The sequence below is a fragment of the Balaenoptera ricei genome, chromosome 12 (assembly GCF_028023285.1).
Source record: "Balaenoptera ricei isolate mBalRic1 chromosome 12, mBalRic1.hap2, whole genome shotgun sequence".
Taxonomy (NCBI): Eukaryota; Metazoa; Chordata; class Mammalia; order Artiodactyla; family Balaenopteridae; genus Balaenoptera; species Balaenoptera ricei.
Window position 1 is genome coordinate 32,706,458 of NC_082650.1, and position 25,338 is coordinate 32,731,795.

The following is a 25,338-nucleotide window of genomic DNA, read 5'->3' on the forward strand; positions in this document are numbered from 1 at the left end:
TTTTCTCACTCTCATTCCTTGATGGGTATACAGTGGAGTTTTCCAGAGTCTCCATGATATGTGAAAACATCATTGCTCTGACAGCTAGAGGAAGGTGTGTTTATATTTTTTTAAGTTCTCAGTTTTATCTTCCAATGCAATAAATACCCATAGATATAAGATACATAAACAAACTCTCTTTGCAGTCTTCAATACATTTTAAGAATATAAAGGTTCCTGAGCCCCAAAAGTTTGAGAACCCCTTATTTAGATTGTTGTCGTGTCTGCCTTGAGTGAAACTGTCATGGAGGATATTGAGGGGGTTCAGGACACGCTACCCCAAAATATGGCACCTTGGCATATTGAATATCTTAAGATGAAGAAATTTGAGAAAACGGCAGAAGCAGGAGGGTCACTCTGATACCCTCCACTCACATTTTTTTCCCTGAAAGCAGGAGATAAATGTCCCATGTGAAAGGCACCCTCTCTGTATCTGGAAGGACAGGGACATTCTTATGTTCCCTACATGTCCCCAAGGATAGGGAGTGTAGGGCTGAGAAGGCTGTATGAACAAACTTTGTTATTTCATCATTTACTATCCCCAGCCCAAACCCCTTTGTCTTGTCAATTCTTCTCATATTTATTGTTTCTTTGTCTAAAAGGGTTATAAAATCGTCCTGCTCTGGTCACTTCTTCAGGTGTCTTCATCCTCTTGGGAAGGTTCCTGTGTACATGTAAAGATTTAATAAAATTTGTATGTTTTTCTCCTGTTGATCTGCCTTTGTCAGTTTAATTTTCAGACCCAGAACTTCATGGTTATTTGCGCCCACATTGGCTTAGGTCAGTCTGTAGTGGTAATGAAAACCATAAATCATATGCTCAGACTTGGAATAGAGAGGTAGGAAGTTGGAGGAGAAAATAAGGCGAAGGGATGGGAAGATAGAATGGAATCCAAATTCAGGCAGAGAAGAGACGAGGAGGAGTTGGGGGAGGGGCTGGTATGGAGGGAATGAAGACACTCGTTCTAGGTCCTAGAAAAAGCAGGTGATCTGGGACTTCAGCTCCTCCACTCCCAGCAATTCCTGGAAAAGTTCTCTGGCAGCTAAGCCAGCCCTGGTTTTCCCTTCTTGAGAAAGAAGTTCCAAGAAGAGTAGAGCCTGCAGAAGTATTATTTCCCTCTGCCCCAACTTCTTGCAAAGACTGGGATAACTTACTGGAGAACAAAGACATTCATTCCACAGTTAGAGATAAAAAGGCCAAAAATCAAAGTGTAATCAATTAATCAGTTAGCTAGCATGAATTATCATTTTAGATCTTTTCCTCTTGGAAGCACAGAGGATGGAGGATGTTGTTCCAAAGAGCCACGTGTAGAGATAGGAAGAGGAGAGTAGCAAAGGCTGACTTGCAAACAGACATATGTTAAAAATTTCCCTTGGGTTGGGTCAAGTACCCCTCCTTGCCTGGATGCTTTTTCAAGTGTAGTTAAGACTGTGCCACTCTGCTTCTCAAGTTTTTTTTTTAACTTTTTATTTTATATTGGAGTATAGTTGATTAACAATGCTGTGATAATTTCAGATATACAGCAAAGTGATTCAGTTATACATATACATGTAACTGTTCTTTTTCAAATTCTCCTCCCGTTTAGGTTGTTACATAATATCGAGCAGAGTTCCCTGTGCCATACAGTAGTAGGTCCTTGTTGGTCATCCACTCTAAACATAGCAGTGTGCACGTGTCAATCCCAAACTCCCTACCATAAGTTCGTTCTCTAAGTCTGTGAGTCTATTTCTGTTCTGAGAAGACTTTGTTTCGGCCTAAGGGACTTTTTTAAAAATAATGATTTTTAAAGTTCTGAGAAGATGTGTCACTGAGAAAGAAAGAAACTTAGAATATACTCAAATCCATTCAAGTATAGGTGACTTGACAATAATTTTTCAGTTTCTGGATCATCTCAGAAACAGTCTTTTCAAAACTGTTTGCCTTTGGTCTTCCTGGCCTCATCCAGCCTCTTCACTCTAAGCCCATTGTTTCCACCTCCTCATCCCTCTCGCTGTCAGCAGGCGGTTCTGTGTATCTGCAGGGCTAGCACAGGTATCTACAGAGTGGACGGTAGATACCATCTGGTAGTGTCCAGAGCAAGGTGTGAGCTAAAGGTCATAGCACAGTGGCTATTCCCATGCAGTAAAGGAGAACTTGGTTATTTGAGCTTGTAAACTCCTTGAAGGACAGGCAATGTCTTATTTTGCTTTGTTTTTACAGCACTTAACACAATGCCTAGTGCACCCTGGGCTCTCTAAAAGTGATTGTTACTGTGGCTATCCGAGAGCGCAATCATGGGAGATATTTCCCTTTCTAAGTTATACAGTTCCATTTTGTTGGAATGTGTGTGTTTTTAAAAAATCATGACTGCAGATTGTTTCCATAACCAGTAATGCCATGCAAATAATTTTAAATGTATGAATAATAGTTGAAGAAAGTCCTGAAAGCAAAGGTGAAGCAGTAGCTTGGGGTGTCAAATCAAAAGGAAAAACCTAGACACGAACGAGAGACTAAATGAACAGGGAATATAGTCACTGGCAGGAAGAGCAAGAGAGAGAGAGGCGGAAGACAGCTCCGGTAGGAATCAGCGTCCATTGTCCAAATGAGTCAGGACCCAGATGCAAATTCAAGCTATGCCTTGTGGGGACAGGGGAAGAAAGCATGAGAAAAGAGTAAACCATAAATACTTATCTCAGGCTCTGAAATGAAGAAGTGGCTCAAGGAAGCCCCAGGCATGCCATGCCACTTGATCTCTGGCAGGGGCAGACATTGAAGGAATAGCATTCTACGCAAAAGGCACACACTGTGGAAAGCCTTGAGACAGGCAAGTGCTTGTTGTGCTCAATGATCAGGAAGGAAAGCGAGTGGGTGGAGCTGAGCGAGGCAGGTAGTAATAGATGAGGCTGGAGGTGTAACAAGGGACAGATTATGTAGGTCCTGCCAGGGCTGGGAAGCCACAGCAGGGCATGAGAAGACAAGCGACATGACTAATCCAGCTGCCATGTTGAGAGTAGACTACACTCCAGGATGGAAGTAGGAAGACTAGTTATGTGGGTATTTCAGAATTCCAGATGAGATAAGATGATGAAGTAAACAGTGGAGGTGGGTAAGAAATGTTTGGATTATATATTTTGAGGGCAGAGTCTACAGCATTTGCTGAAATATTGAGTGTGTGTAATGAAATAAAAACTAGAGTCAATGATGATGGTAAGGTTTTGGGGCTAAGCAAATGGAATGAGTGAGTCACCATCCACTGAGAAGGGGAAGACTACAGATAGACCAGGTTTAGAGAGAAAGATGGGAGTTCAATTTTGATATGTTAAATTTCATTTGTCTAGTAGACATCCAAGTGGAAAAGACAAGAGTCTGAATAAAAGGGAGAGTTTGGGAGTCATGGGCATGAGATGGTTTAAAAAGCCATCTGATCACCAAGTGAGTGAGGGTAGATCCAGAAGAGAGGAGAACCAAGGAATGAGCCCTAGAACACTCCAATGTTAGTGGAGAAAGGGAAAGACCAGCCATGGAGACTGAGAAGAAGGGACTAGCAAAGCAGGAAAAAAAATCAGGACGATATGTTGTCCAAGAAACCAAAGATGAGGGAGAGAAAAACAGACAAATGAAGCCGGTAAATTAGTAAGACAATGACTGAGAATCAATATTTCCCCATTTTCCTTGCTACTACCTTGATCCAGGTCCCAACTACTCTTTCCTTCCTTCCAATATTTCCCAAACCACTCTGCAGATCACCATTAAGCATATATTTCTAGAAAACCTCCCTTGATGTATTCCTCTTAGGCTTAGGAGGTCTTACCATGAGTCTAGGAACCAGTTCCTGGCCTGGCTTTTGAAGTTATTGTGGATGTGAACTCCATGTTCCTTTGCAACTTACCTTCTGTTCTCTCCATTTTAAACTCAGTGCTCCAGACAGGTCACGTGTCTTGCAGGCTTTACTTCTCCCTGGTTCTGGGTCTTAACCTTGGAGGTATTTCCCTCTAAAAGATTGCCCTTGAACTATTTCCTTGATTCATACAAATCCTTCAAAGTATACCTCAAGTTGTTTCTTCCCAGAGAGCATTACCTTCTTTTTGATATTCCTTCAGGGTGTTAAGGATAGTGCAGCTCTCATAGCTGGTTCCCAATGCCATCAACAGTATCCCATGAGTGTGTATAAGATTCTTAAGAGTCTTTTTAAAAATCTTTTTCTTTATCTATTTAATAAAATGAATAACATCTGGATGCCTTCTCACTTAACTTGGAAGAGGGGATATTTACATCTTAAATTTCTATTTTCCCTCTCTTCTGGTATCTGCTGTTAGCTCATAGGTATAAAATTTCATTAAGAGCAAGCTTCTATTTCAGGTTTACATCTATGAAATGAAGGTAATTTGCATGCTCAGGTAATGTTGGAATTCCTGGGAGACTGGAGAATGAGGAAGATGTGCTATACCAATCACAAGACCTTGGTAAATGGATTGTAACCTCCGACTCTCTAGAAACACTAACCGCAGATGATCATTTTGACAGATAAATTCATGAAATTGAAACATTATGTATACCTGGGTAACTGCTTCATTGATGAAATGGAAATAACTGCTTTATTTCAAATAGGGCTTGGGCATTAAAATTAAAAGGCAGGTATATGGGACACAAAGATAATACAAAGTTAATGTTTCAGAAAGGCCATTGACCAACTCTACAGGTACTGAATTGCTTTTGCATTACAAAAATAGTTTTCTATTGATAAGTTCTATGTTTTAAAAAAGATATACACAGCTTTTGAAATTACTTTCCTTATTCATTCTAGGATCAAAAGACCAAGAGTACCACTGGATTAATTCCTTCTTTATCTTCCAGCAATTGGTTTATAGGCCACTCCATGCCTTATATTCTAGTAAAACTTAAAATTTTATAACCAGCCACATACATTCTCCCTTTCTTATCATACGGTCTTTTGGGAACTGACCCATAAGTGTAGGGCAATGAAATACAGCCTATATTTTTCACCATGAACAAAAAGTAAATTAATTCTCTCAGTTTCCACTGGGAGCCCAGTATGTACCAACATTGTGCAAGACTCTGATGCATCTTGATGAATAAAGTCTGAAGTCTAGGAGAATAGAAATATGGAGAAAAGAGTCTACAAAGAATTTGTTAAAATCAGTTCCAGAATTTCCTGAACTTTCCAATATACAAATAATTCAATGACATACCTGAATTGACAATAACCTCCATTCTGACCAAGAGTCAACTCTTGGTAGACTGTGGCAACAGAAGTGAAAAAACAAAAATAACAAATATAAAATACATAATTTGAATACCCCACTGTAGCACCTTCTCAGATTTTCTTCCTTTGCTTCCACTGTGAACCCATGACAGTGTTATCATTATGTTGCAGAATGGTCAGTACTCAATGTTACCTCTCCTTTAACCCATCACCCAAAGAGAACATAACCATAACATTGTGTTAATGAAAGTAAATTATAAAATATACAAATAAATTTAAAAAGTTGAAAGAGAAGAGTGTGAATAATCCACAGATTAAACACTAAATAATTAAATAATTGAGAGCAGGCTATACTTGTAGGACTAGACCCTTTTGGTATAATTTTATAAATATACAATAAATTTGTGTCAGAATTTCTTAGTGTATATCATTGCCAGAACTCTAGAGTAAGAAAAGAATGGTTTACATTAAATTTATTTTGTAAGCTGCTGAATATTTTCTTAGCCAATATAAAATACAATGTAGTATTCACACACCAAAGTGAATATATTTCACTTAGATTACTTCATAAGATAATTTTTTTCCCTCTCTGTTAAATGATAAGGAGCATGCTACACTGTACAGGACAGTTATTTATAGCCTATATTGAATATGATCCAGGTTCTAAATGTCTTCCATATTTTTTGCTCATATGCCCTCTTAATGCCCTGACATAGTAATAGACTATAACAGTGAACTCATAAAATGCAAGAGCCTTTGAAAGACATTTCCTTAACTCTTCAATTAACTGGCTGGAAAGTTAATGTGACTTCTCAGATTATTAACATTGTAACTGATAACACAAGGTAACACATTTGGAATTTGGAAATGCTTTAGGGAAAAATATATACCTAATGAACACAAAATATCTGAGTGCAGAAAAGAGTGATTTCATTTTTTAAAATAATAATCTCCAAGCAGCTTTGAATTATTGATGATTCATTAGTTGACAACCTCAAGTTAATGATTAATTCCCTAAACCTGAGGGTGACTGATTCAAATGAGCTGTATAATAAACACTGTTAATGTCTACTAAAATGTATTTAAAATCAACTAAGAATATGTTCTCACTGCTTTGGTGATTAAAAATTTTAAGCTTGGTTTTATTCCAAAATAAAGTATAAATGGAATGCCTTTTGCTGGGTATGGGTTTTCAATAAGCAGAAAAAAACAAAACAAAACAGAAAAACCATATGGCATTCTCTGCTCTCTCTAGCCCCCAGATCCCACACTTCTTCCTTCCCTCCTCCTTGTCTTCCTGCCTTCCTTCTAGTACATGTGGTTTATTGAATATGGGTGCAAATGACTCATTTTAGTTCCATAGATCTTGTTCAAAGATAATATAATGGCTCAGAAGGGCATATTGGCATAATTTTCATGGCAGAGTTGCATAGTTAATAAATCAAACACAGGAAATCAAGCTATAAAATAAGTATTAAAAATTCTCGTGCCAAATTCTGTGCCTTGTCTAACGTCAGCCCCTAGTATATCACCCCATGACCTCACACGCACTTCTAAGATGTGATGAAGCATTCAAACTACATTTTCTGCCCGAAATTTTAGATACTTTTCTCTTTACCAGTCCTAATAAACCCAAAATCTATTCATTGGATTTTGAATGTATGTTTTTTAAAAATGTTTTTTTAAAAAAGTTTGGTTTGATTTTAATTGATGGTGATACTGGGAATCAACAGTCCTGGATTCAAGTCTTGCCTCTGCCATGACCTTGTGTGTTCCACTGTGTGTCAGCTCGCATGTCCTTATTCTTGATTCCAGATTGGCATGTTTCTATTCGCAAGTATTCTATCATTTGTACCACAAATATTGTGACCTTGTCTAGATTGTAAACCATTGCACTGCCAACAAAATCTCTACATTTAATTTGTAGAGTATACATGGTCCTGGAGACATAGTCTATACTCTTCAGTGATGAGAAAGAACTAGAGAATTATTAGAAGTCTCAAACTATTAAATGGTGAATTAATAGGGGAAGAGACAAAAATAAAAGTAATTTTCTTAATCATTTCTGGTATAAAACAAGTGCTGGATCAACCAGTAGCAGAGGGAAACAATAGAGTATACATAAAGTTTAAGACTGGAGATAGCCAAACTGAAGTGAGAATGACAAGATCCTATGTGCAGAGGTTTCCCATATCTTCTTTATGACTTATTTTCTCTTTTCTTATACTGTCAGCAAATAACAAACATAAACGTAAATAAGTTTACCAAAGATGTGTTTCAAGAATAGGAATTGACTTATATTAACATATAAAGGTTAAGTGACCTAATTCTGTCATGTTAATGAGCCCTATTCTTGGGCAGACCTGATTTTTATTATTTAAAAAAAATTTTTTTAATTGAAGTATAGTTCATTTACAATATTGTGTTAGTTTCAGGTGTACAGCAAAGTGATTCAGATATATATATATTTTTTTCAGATTCTTTTCCATTATAGGTTATTACAAGATATTGAATATAGTTCCCAGTGCTATACAGTAGGTCCTTGTTTATTTTATATACAGTAGTGTGTATCTGTTAATCCCAAACCCCTAATTTGTCCTCCCCGCCTTTGCCTTTGGTAACCATAAGTTTGTTTTCTATGTCTGTGTGTCTGTTTCTCTTTTGTAAATAAATTAATAGATTTCACATATAAGTGATATCATATAACATTTACCTTTCTCTGACTTACTTAGTATGATATTCTCTAGGTTCATCCATGTTGCTGCAAATGGCAATATTTCATTCTTTGATTTTTAAATGACTATTTCAAGATGACATCAACTATTGAGTAAAAGGCACTTCAGTGAAGTGGGCCTTTTTTCCTTGGTGCCATCATCCTGTGAGAAAGAGCATATAGAGAGAAACCAACTGAATTATTTCAGTTTGAATTCAGATCACAAAGGACTTAAATCATCAAATGGGGATCCTATATCAAGTTTATGTACCCTATTATTGACATAAGGTCTAAAACAGGATTACATATAAGGTGGGGGAAGGGTAACAGGGCAATTCATTGAAAGTAAGAGACAGAATAATCTGTGTATGGCTCTTACGGTTCCTACTTAGGGAACAAGTGATTAAGACCTTTGAACAATCTAAATACCATAGCAGTTGAATATATACCACCGGGCAGGTCAACGTTTTTTTTTTTTTTTTTTTTTTTTTTTTTTTAATTAATTAATTTATTTATGGCTGTGTTGGGTCTTCGTTTCTGTGCGAGGGCTTTCTCCAGTTGTGGCAAGCAGGGGCCACTCTTCATCGCGATGCGCGGGCCTGTCACTGTCGCGGCCTCTCTTGTTGCGGAGCACAGGCTCCAGACGCGCGGGCTCAGTAATTGTGGCGCACGAGCCTAGCTGCTCCGCGGCATGTGGGATCTTCCCAGACCAGGGCTCGAACCCGCGTCCCCTGCATTGGCAGGCGGACTCTCAACCACTGCGCCACCAGGGAGGCCCCCAGGTCAACGTTTTAATATTTAAAATGCTATAAGTAAAATTTTGGTAAACTGGCGGATTTTTTTAAGAACCTATTTTATTTCTTTTAGTTATTCATGGTGTGTTCCTATAATGATTTAAAAGGGTTAAATTTGAACTGCTAAAATAAGTAGCTAAAAACTTATCTTCATCTAGTAAATTGTTAAATGCTGGCATAATATCCACTTTGATACAAAGTTGTGCTAAAAGTGGTTTTTTTTAAATGATTTTTACTGATTACCACTGTTTCTTCTAAAATTATGTAGATGGAAACACTAATTTGAGCCTGAAAGCTTTTATAATCGATGGTTACTCCTAAGCCAACTATAGGGTTTTCTATTTTTTATTATGTATCAAAATCAGTATTTCCTGCTTCAGAAAAGCTCTACCACTTTTGTTTAAATGATTATACTTACATTAAGATGATCAGTGTTAACGTAAATCTAAAATTGACCATATATTCTGCTTTGGGCCACCTGCCATCACCTGGTATAGACACCTTTGACCCTGCTTATGAGTCTGCTGACTACTGGCTCATGGGTCTGAAGCAGTTCATCTGGACTGGGGGAAAATATTAGTTCATTATGGCTGCTGTAACAAATTACACAAAAATAGTGGATTAAAACGACACGTATTTCTTCTCTTACAGTTCCAGAGGCCGCAAGTCCAAAATCATTTTCACTGCGCTAAAGTCAAGGTCAACCAGCAGGGCTGGTTCCTAGAGAGGCGCTGAGGGCAGAATCCATTTCCTTGGTTTTACCAGCTTCTAGAGCTTCCTTCCTTGTATTTCTCGGCTCATGGCTCCTCCCTCCATCTTTAAAGCCAGGATCTTAGCCTTCCATTCTCTAGCTGCTTTGGTCACATCATCGTCTCCTCTGCCTCCTTCTTACAAGGACCTTCGTGATTACACTGGGCCCACCTGAATAATCCAGGATAATCTCCCCCACTTTAAGATCTTTAACTTAGATTTGCAAGTCTATTTTGCCATATGGGACATGGACACTTTTAGAGGACTTTTATTCACCCTACCACAGGGGGTATACTTGGGGGGTAGAGTGGGGGCAGTGTGAAGCTTGAAGAGCTCTTAGGTGACACTTGCAGACACTAATAGTTCACATATGTTGAGTGTTCGCTATGGGCCCACCCAGGCACCATCCTGGATGCCCTATGAGCATCAAACCACTTAATCTATAGCAATGGATCTTCATCCCAGGGCACCAAGAACCCGGGACTTTTAGAGTTAGAAAGGACTTTATAATTTATGTTCTTATTTCATTTCCCACTTGAGGAACGAAGGCTTGAAATTAAGAAATTAATTGAAATTGAATTAATTGAAATGCAGAGATGAAGTGATTTATTCAAGGCTACACAGCTAGGGTGGCAAAGCCATTGGGGGCATACTGTGCTCTTGTCACCTAATCCAGGATAAGAACACGCAGCTTTCCTGCTTCTCAAGGGCACACCTCATGTGATGGGCACAACCCCAAATTCGTATGTTTAAATCCTAACCCCCTGTGCCTCAGAATGTAACCCTATTTGGAGATAGGGCCATTTAAAAGGTCATTAAGGTGAAATAAGGCCTCTAGAGTAGGGCCTGAATCCAACATGACTGGTGTGGTCATTAGGCAAAGATATACCAGAGACACACAGTGAGAAAGTAGCTTCTGCAAGCCAAGGAGACAGGCCTCAGGACAAGCCAAATACCTTGATCTTGGACTTCAGACCTGTGAGAAAATAAATTTCTATTGTTTAAGCCACCCAATCTGTGGTATTTTGTATGGTAGCCTGAGCAAACTAATATACCCCAGATAGGCCACAGGCCTTAGAAACCCTTTGGACTAGAGGCAGCTGGTTCATGGCCCAGATTCCTGGGGTTTCCCAGAGGAAGAAATGGAGTTTATAAGTAATCTGCAATATTTATAAAAGCCTAAGGGAAATGTACAAAATACAGTCTAACTAAAATTCCAGGTTCCATTGCTTTGGGGTGGAATTACATCAAGTCAATATGGCGACATCAGCTATTTCATATTCATCTAAAATTTTACTTAGCAACATGTCTTTGATTAATTTAAAATAAGAAAATTATTTATTGTTTAATAAAGTTGGTTTGTCTGGTAAGTAAAAACTCAGGCTTTTTGATGGAGCGGAGGCTGAACAGAAATCTCTGCTTTGAGCTCCCAATTCCTTTATTCAAATCTTCCAAGACCCATGCTGTTTAATCCTCTTCAAATTGCTAGAGCTCTTTCAGGGGTGAGCTGAGCAAATTATATGGCTTTAGTCATTTGTCACATCAGGGGTGCTGTGAGCCATTGTTTTCAAATCTGGGAGTATCACTGACATTTGCCAAATGCTATGTATCTGGTTATTTTCCTGAAAGTCAATGAAATTTTAAGTGAAAATCATCCTAAATGTATTAGCCAGGGTTCTCCAGAGAAACTAAACCAATAGATTAGATAGATAGATATATAGATATATATATAGATAGATAGATAGATAGATAGATAATTTATATATATATACACACACACACACATATTTATTTTGAAGCATTGGCTCTGGAGCCAAGAAATCCTACTATCTGCCATCTGCCTGCAAGCTAGAGAGGCCCAGGAAAGCAAGCGGTAGTTCTAGCCCAAACTCTAAGGCCAAAAAACCAAGGGAGCCAACGGCGTCAGTCCCAGTCTGAGTCCAAAGGCCTGAGGACCAGGAGCACTGATGTCCTAGGGCAGGAGAAAATGGATGCCCAGCTCAAGTAGAGGGAGGGAATTCATCCTTCCTCTGCCTTTTTGTCCTGTTCAGGCCTTCAGTGGATTGAATTAGATCCATCTGCATCGGTGAGGGCAATTATCTTTACTCAGTCTACCAGTTCAAGTGCTAGTCTCTTCGGGAGACACCCTAGCAGACACACCTAGAAATCTGGACATCCCTTAGCCCAGTCAACCTGACACATAAAATTAACCATCACATCCAAATAACAAAATATGAAAACAGCTTAATACAACAGGTGGATGGACCTAGCTCTTTAACCTAATAAAAGCAAAATAAAAAAGCCAGAGCACCCAGTGCAGATGCTAGGGTATCAAGCACCTTCAGTAGAATGTATCTGAAAGTTTGAAAAATGGTACTTTGAACAGAAATGTATTTTATTCAAAACATAATAGAAATGTATGAAAAACACACACTTGTATTAATACTGGAGGTTTATTAAATGCTTTATCGTAAAGTATTAAGCCCACTCCATTACAATACACAGGCTTGATGTTCTAACAAGTAACACTGTGCCCCAGTCCAAGGAAGCTCGTGATGCTAATACAAGGTGGAATTGTGGGGAGCTACAAATACAAAGATATCGTCCTTCTCCTCTTCCACAACAACTGCAATACTGATGTTCAGAAATGTGTATGCATTGGGAAAAACTTGTAAAATTTCCTGAGTATTCCGTTAAACAACTTTTTAAAATTAGGTTACCTTAACGGAAAACATGAAAATTTTCTGATGGAAAATCCATTTTAATATTTATTATCTTCAATAACTGAGAACCACAATCCAAAATATTTATTACACCATAAGAAAGTCTTTGGAGTTATCATAAGGCTTTCTAGCATAAGGTAAATTTCAAGGCAATGTATCAAGGACTAAATTTTCTTCAACCACCAACTTAGTGATATGCAAAGATAAAAGAAATGTCAAGGTTAGCTGATTATCTTCCAAATAACAGGATCTAAAAAATATTGGGGGAAAACAAGGATGTGGGAGTCAGTGGGTATTAGATGATAAGAGAGACGGCTAGGAAAAGGTACTGAGGCTAGTTAGCATTAACTAGCATGTATTTTCATTCACTAGTCAATCTTTTCTTCATATATATAATTATTTCAAGATAGCACTTCTAAACACTAAATTGGTTCATTCATTTTTCAAGTCAGTTGCAAAGAAATTTTGATTCTGAATATCTAAAGTTATAGCTGAGCATTTTGATATATACCCCTAAGAATATCTGGCATTCTCAGCCATGGCTCTTGAATACATGGTTTCTTAATAAAATATCACTAAAATAGAACTGATTTTGAAAAAAATACTACCTACCTAGAGCTCAGGGTACTAGTCACAACCAACTCAACCAATTCCTGTCAATTAGCTACTCAGAACTAAGCCAATTTAACCAATTCACGTTATTTAGCTCGCACGGAAGCTAGATCTTTTTCCTTTTAAATAATTTAACCAATCCTATATAAAAGCAACTTTTCAGAAAATGACACCTAAGATTTGCATTGAATTTGGCACTTCTAGTCTACACTTTGGTACCCTGCCTTTTCTAAACTGGACACTTTGCTCTATGAATATGACCATCAATGAAAGAACTTTAAAGTAAAGAATAGGAACTTTAATTTGGATGGAAGTATTTTGTATTCGTATTAATGAAAGAGCCCATGCTTTCAAGGGAATGGAAAAAAATAAATTCATATGTAGTAATATAGAGTACTGCAATCCTAAGTAATCCAAACATATAACCATCTCCATTACAGAATTAAGCAGCCAGGTCTAATACACTACAAACCATTTGATTAAAAAGGCTTATAACCAAGGCTTAAACAAGGGAACACTGGTGAAAATAGGTTTAGAATATATAGCTTTGTAAAATAAGATATTTTTTCAACATTAAAACCTTGTTTCAGAAGTTCCCCGCTTCAAGTTGTTACTCAAAAACTCATCGTGTTCAAAACTCAAATTATTGTGAGATCTTGAAATCATAAGAAGCTTCTCCTTATTGGTAAAGTCTTTCTTGATTGCAGCTTGGGGTACAAGCAGCCTCTCCATCGGGTCCTCTTTGTTCTCTAGTTTCATGTATCCTTTGCTGTTGCTTCGATCCAACCGAGGCCAACTTGGATGTTTCCGTTGTTCTGCCTGAACGGTTAAGGTGGAGTGACCCCGGTCTAAGTCTAAGGATTTCGAATGTGATGAGAGCAAATGCAAGGATGTGTTGGACCCAAACTGTCTTCTAGCATCCCCAGGAGACAAGAGCTGTCCAGCCCCAGGTCCAAGGGCCACAGAGGACTTGTACTGACTTGACAGCGACTCCCCAATGGAATTATTCCTTGGGATCATCATACTGACTGGCTGGAAGGACTGACTGGTATTGGGCAGAGGGACCATAAGGGAGTCCATTGACAAATTCCTCGACCTACTTTTGAGGTTATCAGCATCCTCAGTGATGTTATCTATACTGGGCTCATCGATAACGCAATTATTAAGTTTGATCACAGGCAATGTAAAAGTACTGATGGACGATGACACAATTGACTTGGTTTCACATTTCTTAGGGCCACTGGTCTTATCATCAGTTGTCTGGGAAGGAGGTGGATAGAGGCCACAAACAGAGTTAGAGCTGTCAGAGAGCAAAGGTGGCATAAGATGTCCAAAACTCTTACTTTCATTTATCACCAGCTCATCCTCCTCAACAGAACTGTCCATCCGAAAACTGCTCCTAAAACCTGAAAAAGAAGCAATGGTATTTGCTGCCAGTCTCGAGGCACAGGAGTGCCCATTCTGTTTTACTTCCGTTTCCCCCATTAAACCAGGGTAGATGCCATTCATATGCTTTTGCTCCTTGATTCTTAGCGTGTGGATGTCGATGACTGTGGAATAGATATCCCTCATATGTATGACTTTTGTTTCTTTGTCACGGTTCTCGTGAAGAATGGCGTTAGCACAAATGAAAATGAAAATGCCAATCCCCATTGTGAAAGGGCCAAGCATTTTCATGTTATCAGAATGCAAATGCTGCTCAAAGAAGCGGACCACCACGCCACCTTGGCTCCGGATGACCTGAGTTTCGTTTGTTGACAATGTCGTCTCAGCATCGATAAAACGTTCTTTTTGAGGCCAATATCCAAGGACTGCCATTGCGATTCCTACAATGGAGATAAGGACTCCTAAAATGAGGAAGAAACCAGATGGGGAATAAAGCCGGATCTTGCCGCGAACAACCACGACATCGGCCCGAGGTCGACGCCTGACCTGTTTCTTCTCCTGGGCAGCAGGCGACGGGCTGAGGTTGACATGATGCTGCGATCTGGCAGAGTCTTGCCTCTTCAAGGCGGCCAGGCCAGTTATCACTCCACCAGTTGCTATCATAGTTCAATCTTTTATTCTGAAAAGGAGAGAGAAAGATGGCAATCTAAGTATGTTCTGAGTTATGCACAGCAGTTCAGCAATTGTTTATATAAGACATTATGGAAAAGCCCGAACGAACATTTTGGCCAAGGCTGTATATTGTTGTTGTTATTGTTTCATGTAATGCAATGGGGCCGAGGAATAAGTCTTTAATTTGGGTATTGTTTTGTTTATTGACTAATGTAAAATTCTGGAGATTTCCTTTTTTGCCAGAATTAGTGTTTCTATTATTAATGAAATGTGAGCTCAAGGTATATTTGACTTAAATAATTTTATCACTTATTATATAAAACAGTTCCTTGGTCACAAGATACACATATTCTCTGTCCCTGTCTCTGTCTCTCTCTCACACACACACATCATCCTTCATTATCTGTTATTTTAAAGAAACAGAAAAATCCAGAACACTTAATAGGCCCCAAACAAACTCTAGATTTACAAATAGAATACATTCCAGCAACTCACAGTTCTAAGACCATTCTTGTGAAAGTCACCAATGAACTCTTACCTACCACGTTTAATTTCTCCTGCTCAATTCTCATCTTCCTCACTTCTCTCTTTCCATGGATATTACCTGACCGTCCCTTTCTTGAAGCTCTCTCTTGTCCAGCTTTTTATTATGCTAAGTCTTCTGGCTCTTCCCTGACCTCACTGACTATTTTGATTTTGGCTCATCTTCTCTCACCCAAAAGTAGACCACCTTCCCTCCAGTGTCCTGTCCTTGGCCATCTTCTCTTTATGCTTCCCCTTGGTACTCATTTTCCCTCCCACGGTTTCCACCATTTCCTTTAAGCTAATGAGTCCCAAGTCTGTATTTCAAACTGTAGCCTGAGTTTCAATTTCACATTTCCAGCTCTCCATTGGGGAACATATATATGTACCTTCATGCTCCTACAGCAAAGCTGAACTCACCTTCCATCCCACAACACACAGAGCTGGACTCACCTTCTACCCACACTACTTGACTTGTCTGACATTTTCAATGCTCTCAGTTCTCAGGCTTGACTCTCCATAGTTATCTTTGACTCCTCCCTTCCTTCTTCCTCTCACCTTCCAATCAGGTTCTAACTCCTAGAAATTTTCACTATAGAATGTCTCTCAATTCTACCCCTTCATTCCCATCCTGCTCTTCCCAGCCTAGTGCAGGTCTTTGAACTCTTACTAGACCATTATAATAACTTCCCAACTGGTCTTCCAAACTCCATTTCTCTTCCTCCACAATCAAGCTTACACGCTGAGGGCAGATTAATTATCCTAAAATACAGTTCTGATGTTGTTTAAAGAGTGGAAGAATGGAAAAAATATTCCCCACTGCCTACCAAAGTTTTGATCTGGGATTTCAAACCCATGAATTCAACTACTGAATTTAGCTTCATCTCCAACTGCTCTCTTTCATTTATAAAAACTAAAACGCAACCATATTGCCTGTACTTCATACTATACTATTTCTGAGACTCCGTTAATAATGTTTCATCTGTTTAGATCCCCCTTTTCACATATTTCACATATTATCATCTGGCTAATCACTGAAGCTGATATTCCACTTCCTTTATAAAGCCTTCTCTAATTCACTAAGCAAACTCCTACACGAGTCCATTCCTCACAGCATTTTAGCAAGTGTTCTATGGCACTCACCATATTATAATGTCTTAGTTCTTCCACTTCTTGTGGTCAAACATCAAGTTCAATCCACATTGTTTTTATCAGAAGTATTTAATATAATACCTTACACATAGCTAGTGTCAAGAGATATTTGCTAAACTGCTCAGTAAGGGAGTAATACTTTTCCTGAGATTTGCTATATAATCATAATATTACTATACTAACTTTCCTAGTTAAAAATTTGAACAAATTTAATACCAAAATAAAAAGCAACATTTTGTGACTTGGTAAAATATTTGTCATTATTTGTGATGAATAGCTCTCAAGCTGCCAAATCTGGCTGGTAGAAAACAGAGAATATTTTAAGACCCACAAGGTCTCTGGCAAATTTCTAAGAGGGTTGCTTCACGGCATCGCATTCTGTCTTGCAAAATCAAGCTCTCCTTTTGAATTTCTATTTATGATTTTTGAATTGTCCTTAAATAACAGGGTCGTGGATGGTATCTACAGTTTTAGCTAGCTGAACTGGCTGGTGAGTAAATCCAGCCTTCGTTGGAATTCTAAGTTAGATTAAAGTAGTTGAATATTGGAAGAACAAACCATATTATAACCCATAGCTCTAGTCTGCGAAATTTATCAAAGTATACATACTGTAGCTTAGAACCTTTCCCAAACCTTGGCTAAAACAAAGCTTAGTGTCAACCTACGTTTTCTTGAACCAAAAACAGTTTCGAGCTCTTGAAAAAAATGCTTAGATTACATAGGAGCCATCTAACTCAATTATTTCCATAATGGCAGGATCCGAATTTTGTCTGAACTCTTTCTGAATAGAATGAAAACAAGGGCAAAAGACTCGCATCTGGTTTGAAAGCCACCTTGGTGAATTCCCATTCCATACACATTCCTAGCCCTCCCCAACTTGGGAAAACATTTTCTGCTAGTGATGCCATTTTCTATTCCTGAAGCTGATAGAGGAAAAGGGGCTGGAGAGAAATCCAGATGAGGAGAGAAGGTGGCAAAGTGCAGTGAGTGAGTGGGCTCTTTTGTGAGCAAGCAAAGCCAGTCGGAAGAGACGGGAAGAAAAAGCAAGGGCCGTTTAAGAGTGTGAGCGAAGGGAGGAAAGATTCCTGGAGGAGTTTATAAATTGAGATGAGAATCGGGGGGAGATGGAGGTTCACACAGCTTCTTCAGCCAGTCGGCCCTTGCCAGCGGACAGGGGCACCAACACGCCCAAGGATCGGCAAGCTCAGGGTGGGTGTCAGTGTCGTCCCTCAGTTCCAATCAAGGCAATTCAACACTAAGTGAGCCTCTTTGGGGATTCAGGGTCCCAAACTGACCCTGAGTTGGGAAAGCAAAAGTGCGCAAACTCGGTCCCTGCTTCAAAGAGCTTGAAAGCTAATGAAGGGGCTCATACACCGACATAAAACATAACGTGGTAACCCCTAGAATAAAAGTTTCAATCAGGGAGGACCTTTACAGCAGGCTTCATGCAGGCAAGAGCATGCTAACATTTATCACAGTAAAAAAATCAAGTGAATGGCACGTCGGGTAAGGTCAAGAAAAAGAAAGGCTGGGGAACAGAGCTCTGCCCAGCCTTTGGCACACAGCACGGCACTGAGGGAGGGAACCAGGCGAGGCTAGAGAGGAAGGGGAAGGCCAGGTCTCGGGAGGGAGCAGGAGTCATTCCCGAATGCTTGAATGCTACACTCACACTCGATGGAGCTGGAGGAAGATGCAAAACCCAGTTGTTGTCATCTTAGGAAAATTAATCTCAACTTGTAGATGAAAGCCGTAATGAGGGACTGATATTGGGAAATAACATGAGGGTGCTAAAGGCAGCTTTGCAATAAGAAACTATAAAACCTAGAGGCAGTGAACGCACAGGCCTCAGCACCTTCAAACTGCAATGTCAGCTTGGTCCAATGTGTTCAGTACATGCAAAAACAGCTTAAGTCTACTTCTTTATTTATGCTGCAAAGCCACATCTCTTCCATCCTACACTTTTACGACTTTTTTTTTTTTTAATATTTATTTATTTATTTATTTTTGGCTGTGTTGGGTCTTCGTTTCTGTGCGAGGGCTTTCTCTAGTTGCGGCGAGCGGGGGCCACTCTTCATCGCGGTGCGCGGGCCTTTCACTGTCGCGGCCTCTCTTGTTGCGGGGCACAGGCTCCAGATGCGCAGGCTCAGTAGTTGTGGCTCACGGGCTTAGTTGCTCCGCGGCACGTGGGATCTTCCCAGACCTGGGCTTGAACCCGTGTTCCCTGCATTGGCAGGCATATTCTCAACCACTGCGCCACCAGGGAAGCCCATTAAGACTTTTTTTTTGGCTGGTGATTTACTGGGATTGGAGTATAGGGACCACATTAACTACAGTCTTCTTCTTGTAACAAATCATTGCATCCTTCTAAGTTTTAATAATAACAATAACAATAATAGTAATAATAGCTAACACACACTGCTCATAGTCAGGCACTACTCTAAGTGTTTTAGGTATAAGAACATATTTATTCTCACAGCAATTCCGGAGGTGGGCACAATCATTATGATCTCTATTTTGCAGATGAGAAAACTGAGGCTCAGGGAGTTTAGGTGACTTGCCTAAGGTCACACAGCTCAGAGGTGGCTCCAGAGCGTATGCTCTTACAGAATTTGAGATGGAGATGGGCCTCTAAATTTGCTCTAAATTTGCTTTTGCTTGAGGTCTTCTTTCCCTGTCCGTTTTCTTATTTTGATTCCTGTTTCTGCCAGAACACCAGAACCTAAAGAATGCTCTGTGCCTTTAAAACTGTGACTATGAACCAACTGACTTCCCTTTCCATTTCATGGGGAGTAGATGAGGGTGAAGACCCGTCCTTGGGTGAGCGTTGCCCTCTCACATCTGTCTAGATCACCTTCAGCATATGAAGGTGCAGACTCAGAACAGACCACTCTCCACCCCGACTCCCCTCCTTACTCTACCATCCTGGATAGGGTAGGGCTGGGGCTTATTTCCTCAAAAATCCAAGTGAAGAATTTTTCTACAATGAATTTCATTTTGTTAACTTGGGCACAGAGATTTTGTTTATCAGTCTCTCTGGATCCAAGGCTTCACCCAAACTTCTGAAACTTGAAGAAAGCCCTGTGGTATTCCCCTAGAGACCTCCTCCTAGGTGGACATTGTTAATTTATGTAAATATTCATTCATGAAATCAGTAAAAACTGATATCTGGTACTGTAGTAGATATAGGGCTCAAAATATGTGTCCTGGCCTAAAGAATATAATGATTAGCGCTATTTTTTTGAGGAGGTCATTCAACTAGCCTAACGAGAGGGTCAGCTACACTTAGTGTTTCCATATTCTCCAAAGAGATATCACGATTTGGTCAAATGCCAAGCTAAAAGACAGATATTCTTAACAACACAAAACAAAACAAAAAATTAGTTCGGGTTAACTTTTAGCTACATATCAATCGTCCTATTTTGCATTCTCAGTGTTCATAAATCAGCTACAATTTTTCTAGCAACAGCTATAAAGATCAGCAGCTTAAATTTCGCACAACACACCTGCTTCTTCACTGTGCAAACCAGGATCCTGTTGGGCTGTCTCCAGGCCTTTGCCATCGTACCCACTCGTCATAGAGCTCAGAAATCATCAGTAGGAATTCAATCTCACTTGCTACCTTTCTCACTACAGACGCAGACCCTTGCATTCTTTCAAGCACACTTAACATCTACTCCTCTACCTTGGGCTCATCTCCCCTCTGGACCATGTTTATTCTACACCTTTCAGCTGAAAGCTCTTTCTCCTTGACTAGGAGGATTTCTGCCTGTGTATCACGTATCAACGCTACACCATCCCATCTAACTGTCAGGTTTATCCTCTCCTGTTCTTGCTCTGATTATAATTCTAAAAGCCTTATTGTTGTTGTCCTTTACCCTTTTTACAAGTTCAAGCACATCCTGGAATTTGCTTTTCATAGCCCTAATCCATACAAGTTTTTAATATTCACAGCCCCATGGAAGTTTATCCCTGTACACTTAAGTCTTCTTCTGACCACACTGACCTACTATGCTGACCACACGTGAGCCTGTTATCCACCAGATGTGATTCTAAATGCATTCACATGCTCATATCTAAGGTAATGGTAAGTAAATAGACTTGCAGAGTTGAAAGCTTTAGAAGACTTTGAATCCAGACATTCCTTTTAGCCAGCTAAAAACAGGAATGTTGTCTAAGATCTAACAATGAATTAGCAGAAAGAATAGGATTGGAATTTAAGTTTTCAGACTCCCAGGCCAATGTTCATTCTTGGTTAGACATTCCTCTTTGTATTATTTTTCATGCTATCTTCCAATGCCTCGCTCAGTGCCTGGAATGCAGTTAAGTGCTCAGCAAGTTTATTTGTTGACTCTGAACTGCCTTGATGAAGGCTTGACTATGACTGAACTATGCTAGTAACTAGGGACACAAAGATAATAAGACCCGATCCTTGATTTCAAGGAGTATGGGGTCCAGTGGGAAAGCAGTCAAAGTACACGTTTAAAGTAGAATGAATGAATTGCTCTGATGGAGCTATACTAGAGAATGCTCTTCCACACTATCTGGAGGAATCAAGGGAAGCTTCCAAGAAACAGCAGCAGGTCATGGAGACCTGCTGCATCAGCAGGAGTTGGCCATGCAGATTCTAAGTCATTCTCGTTCCTCACTGTTTCACAAGAGTCCTCGCCCTACAGTTTTTCTTCATCTTCTCAGCTGAAGTGTGCCTATTATTTTAAATATATTTGATACTGTCTTACGTATACTTTGAATTTTTATTCTAATCTCGAGGTTTAAAAAGTTGCCAGACAGTGAGGCTATCTGCCAAAAGGAAGTGAAAATTAATCTATGCCTTCAGGACCAAACAAAAGCATTATATTAAAACCCCATGTGGTATCCACAGATGTGACAGACGGAAATATTTTCTGTTCAAGCTAGAACAGTTTTAGGACTTTCTTCCTTGTAGAGACATTTTAAACTTTTAGAGGAGGATTTCTAATCTATATCTTTACCAGAGTTGAAAGAGAAAATGCCTATGGGTGACAGATAGCTCAATCATATTAAAGTTTAAAAAATAAGAATAGAACAGAAATCATTTTTTAATGTGTAGCGTAATGGTTTTGCACATGGGCCTTGAAATCAGAAAGACAGGGGTTCACACCGTTGTTTCATCACTTGATAGCCATGCAACCTTGGGCATGTTGTTTTAAACTTTTCTCCTCTCAGTTCCTTCATGTATAAAATGGCAAAACCCGTCTTTAATACAGAGGATACAGTACACTGGGGGCAGAAGACCTGGGGGACTTGAATCCCTACACACCACTTAATAGCCATCCTTGAAAAACTGGCTCAACTTTTGGAGCCTCAGTTTCCTCATCTGTAAAACGAGGATGGTACCAATAAGGTTGCTGTAAAGCAAAGGAAATGATAAATGCAAAGCACAGCTCAGTGTCTGGGAACGAAGGTCTACATCAGTGATGTCAGCTGTGTCTGATTTTAAGGTCTTCTTGAGGATAAAATGAAGCATATAAAGTGTTCACTATAGTGTTGATTACAGTAATTTCTCAATAAACAATAGCTATTAACTCTTCATTGTTTATTATTATTAACCCTTTCATTGCTCAGGTAGGCAAACTAAAAACATATTTTAATATATTGAGTTAAATAATTAACGATGGGTCACTGTACATGGGAAGGAAATTATGACTGCAAGTTTGTCCTGGGATTTAGAGTCAAAAATTATCTGAGTGGCATCTGTGTATTTTAGTGGCAGAAGCATAAATAATTTGGTGGTTGCAAAGAAGAGTTGAGTGTATGTAAGAGAGAGACAGGTGGGAGATATGTTACAGAAAGAATAAAGCATGATTTTCTTTTCAATTCATTCTATTTGTTGAGATTTGGAGACTTGTCTCTGTCAAAAAATAATAGCAATAATAAAAACAAGGTAGAAAAACCCAAACCAGTTCATGTGATGTTTTTACTTAGTGATGCAATTAAATCATATGTCTGAATAATCTGATCAATTCTGCAAGCACCATTCTGTTTCCATTGGGACACCTGGACATAAAACAGATTGAAAATGAAGAATATGGGTTGGGGATATGAGAACTAGAGAAGATGCTGAAAGGGTGACATAAAGTGAAAATTTACAAAATGTGAATTTTGTGACAAAAAGTTTAAGCTATGATTTTATGTACATTCTGAAGACCTTTGCTGGCCTACCATGGAGAGAACGGTTTCTTAATACTTAGTATAGCTCTACTTCCACACGAATGCTAGAACTAAAGGGAAATACAGAATTTTTTGATAATTAGCAGCATGATACCCAGTCATTAAAGATAAAATATCATTTTATGGACAAGTACTTCCTAGACATGCAGAAAATGCTAGGAACGGAAAATGCACTTGGAAATCTATATATGTTCTTTGTTACTGATGCTTTCATAACCTGCCAACCTGACAAACTGTAAAATATGGGCCTAAACCAATTATGAGCTGTGTAACAGTGACGTGGAACAATTTCTTTCCAAGGGCTAAAAGCCAGGAAGCCCATGGAACACAAAAGTCTTCAGGAGGCCAAATAACAGATCCATAATGAGCTGTTAGAAAAAAACTCTGCTGAGAGCCAGTGGGAGACATTTTCCGCAGGAACAGAAGAAATCAGAACCTCTTTCCTCAAAGTAGAAATATACTCCCCGCCCTGGATCCCAATTCTTCAAATCTGGACGGGTCCTTAGAAGGATTGTCACACTCCCTGTTCACTTTGTTTCCTGACAGGAAGTCGACTTGAAATTGGTATAAAGAAGCTATCACTAAAGAAGTCACAAATTTACTAAGATGCAGGAAGTTAGCTGAGATATTCCTGCATAAAGAGCTGAAGTATTTAAAATCACAAATTGGACTTTTTATATGGATCCCTCCTCTGCAGGAGAGCATATTTCGTAACTTCACTTACAGGTAGGGTGACCGTGTTTTTGAAGACAATATTGGAAAGTGAGACTCTAAAAAGTGGTAATGTCCTTTCCAGTGATTTTAAATGCCTGGAAAATCCAAACACATGCTGACATTCCTATAGGGCAAGGGGAAAAGCTGGAGGGCAGTAGGAAGTTTCAATCCCAGTTGCTCCACTTTCTAGCCAATATCTTGTATACGTTTGTCAGTTTTGCATGTAACACAGCTGTGCCAATACCGTTAAGGATGCAAAAGGTCTTGCCTTCTTCTCTGCTGTAAAGAAGGAACCACCTCCCACCAGAGCAAAAACACCATCTGAATTAGCAGTGAGCCATGTCATCTTTTAATCCACGGTAACACTACGGTAGTACATCAAATTTCTTATAAAGTTTTCCAACTGACAGTAGCTCTAAGCTACATAGCATTTTTAAAACCCTAGAAAAACATTAGGAAATAGTTCAAAGTCCATCTAGAGAATTTACTTTTTTTCCCCATAAGTAAAATCTGAGCAGGATTGCCTTTCAGGCAAAATAGAAAGTGGTATGAAGAGAGGCCTTGTGAGGGATGGCAAGACCAAACGCCACAACTCACACTAAAAAAGAATCTATTAGCTTGGAAATACAAAAGTCCCTTAGCATTTAGGGGACATATTCCACAGGTCCTTTAGAGAAACTCTACTATTGGTAAACGTACTGAAAAAAAAAATACAGGAGGCAGTGGGAATGCATGTAACTATTTTTATTTTCATTTTCTTCCCTCTCTTCTCCTATTTGTACGGGTTAGTGGCAGCAAGGGGAATTGAGGAAAACATATTTTTAGGCTTCCAGTTTAAAAAAAAGTATTTGTTGGCCAGTCTGTGTTTCTCTTATCTTCTCTATTTGGGAATTACTTGCGCTCAAGGTAAAAACCCAACAGCACAAAGTGAAGAAGTCTCTCCCACCCCTGTTTTCTCTAGTTCCCCTTCCCAGAGGTAAGCACAGTGTTGGATTTCTCCTAGCTATTTCCAGAGAAGTGGGAGAATATTTTCTCACTTGGTTTTTCACAATTGATTTATACAAGCTGTTTATATACTGAAGAAATCAGCTCTCTGGTAGTGATATGCCTGGCAAACATATTTAATTTATATTTTTACTTGTTTTCATTGTATCTTTAACCAAACAGAAGATTTCAATTGTATGCGGTTAACCTTATCAGTATGTTGATTGATGGCCTCATATAATCATTAGAAAGACCTTCTTCAATGTTAGATTATATTAAAATTTTTCCCATGTTTTCTTCTAATAATTTTATATGCCAATTATCTTCCATTTTAATTTTCTGATGTATCTGGAATTCCTTTTTGTGTAAGAGCTGAGATAGGGATCTACTTTGCTGACAGGTAATCAGTCACTCCTTTCTCGGTTTGAAATGCTACTTCCATTACGTATTACTTTCATATATCAGTACTATATACCAAATCTCATGTGCTTATGGATCAATATTAAGGGACTGACATATATACACTAATATGTATAAAATGGATAAATAATAAGAACCTGCTGTATAAAAAAATAAATAAAATTAAATTAAAAAAAAAAAAGACTTACCATTCTGTTCCAATAATCAGTCTATTAGTTTGCCAGAACCAAACTGATTTAATTACCATTTGTATTAAAATACATATTTGAATATCTGATAAGATTAGTCCATTCTCATTCTCCTTTGCCAAAAGTTTCTTGTCTATTGTTACACATTTTATGTGCCTACGAACTTTAGAATTTGATTTTTAAAAATCCAGTTAGTATTTTTTTTTTTTAAAAGGTAACCACATTTAACAGGGAGTATTATTCATCATATTTTTTAAAT

At 38.9% G+C, this 25,338-nt stretch overlaps 1 protein-coding gene across 6 annotated transcripts in view; it reads right to left on the reverse strand.

The window, feature by feature from the left end:
* Window positions 1-11,873: 11,873 nt before the first annotated feature.
* Window positions 11,874-25,338, reverse strand: part of TMEM200A (transmembrane protein 200A) — a 72,443-nt gene continuing 58,978 nt past the window's right edge. For 4 of the 6 annotated variants that reach the window (XM_059941234.1, XM_059941233.1, XM_059941235.1 and 1 more), the window contains one exon: window positions 11,874-14,899. In XM_059941234.1, the coding sequence (XP_059797217.1) occupies window positions 13,408-14,883 (1,476 nt within the window). In that variant the 5' untranslated portion in view covers window positions 14,884-14,899 and the 3' untranslated portion in view covers window positions 11,874-13,407. Of the gene's footprint in view, window positions 14,900-25,338 lie in introns of those variants that run through there. The other 2 variants (XM_059941238.1, XM_059941237.1) reach the window with 2 other exon arrangements.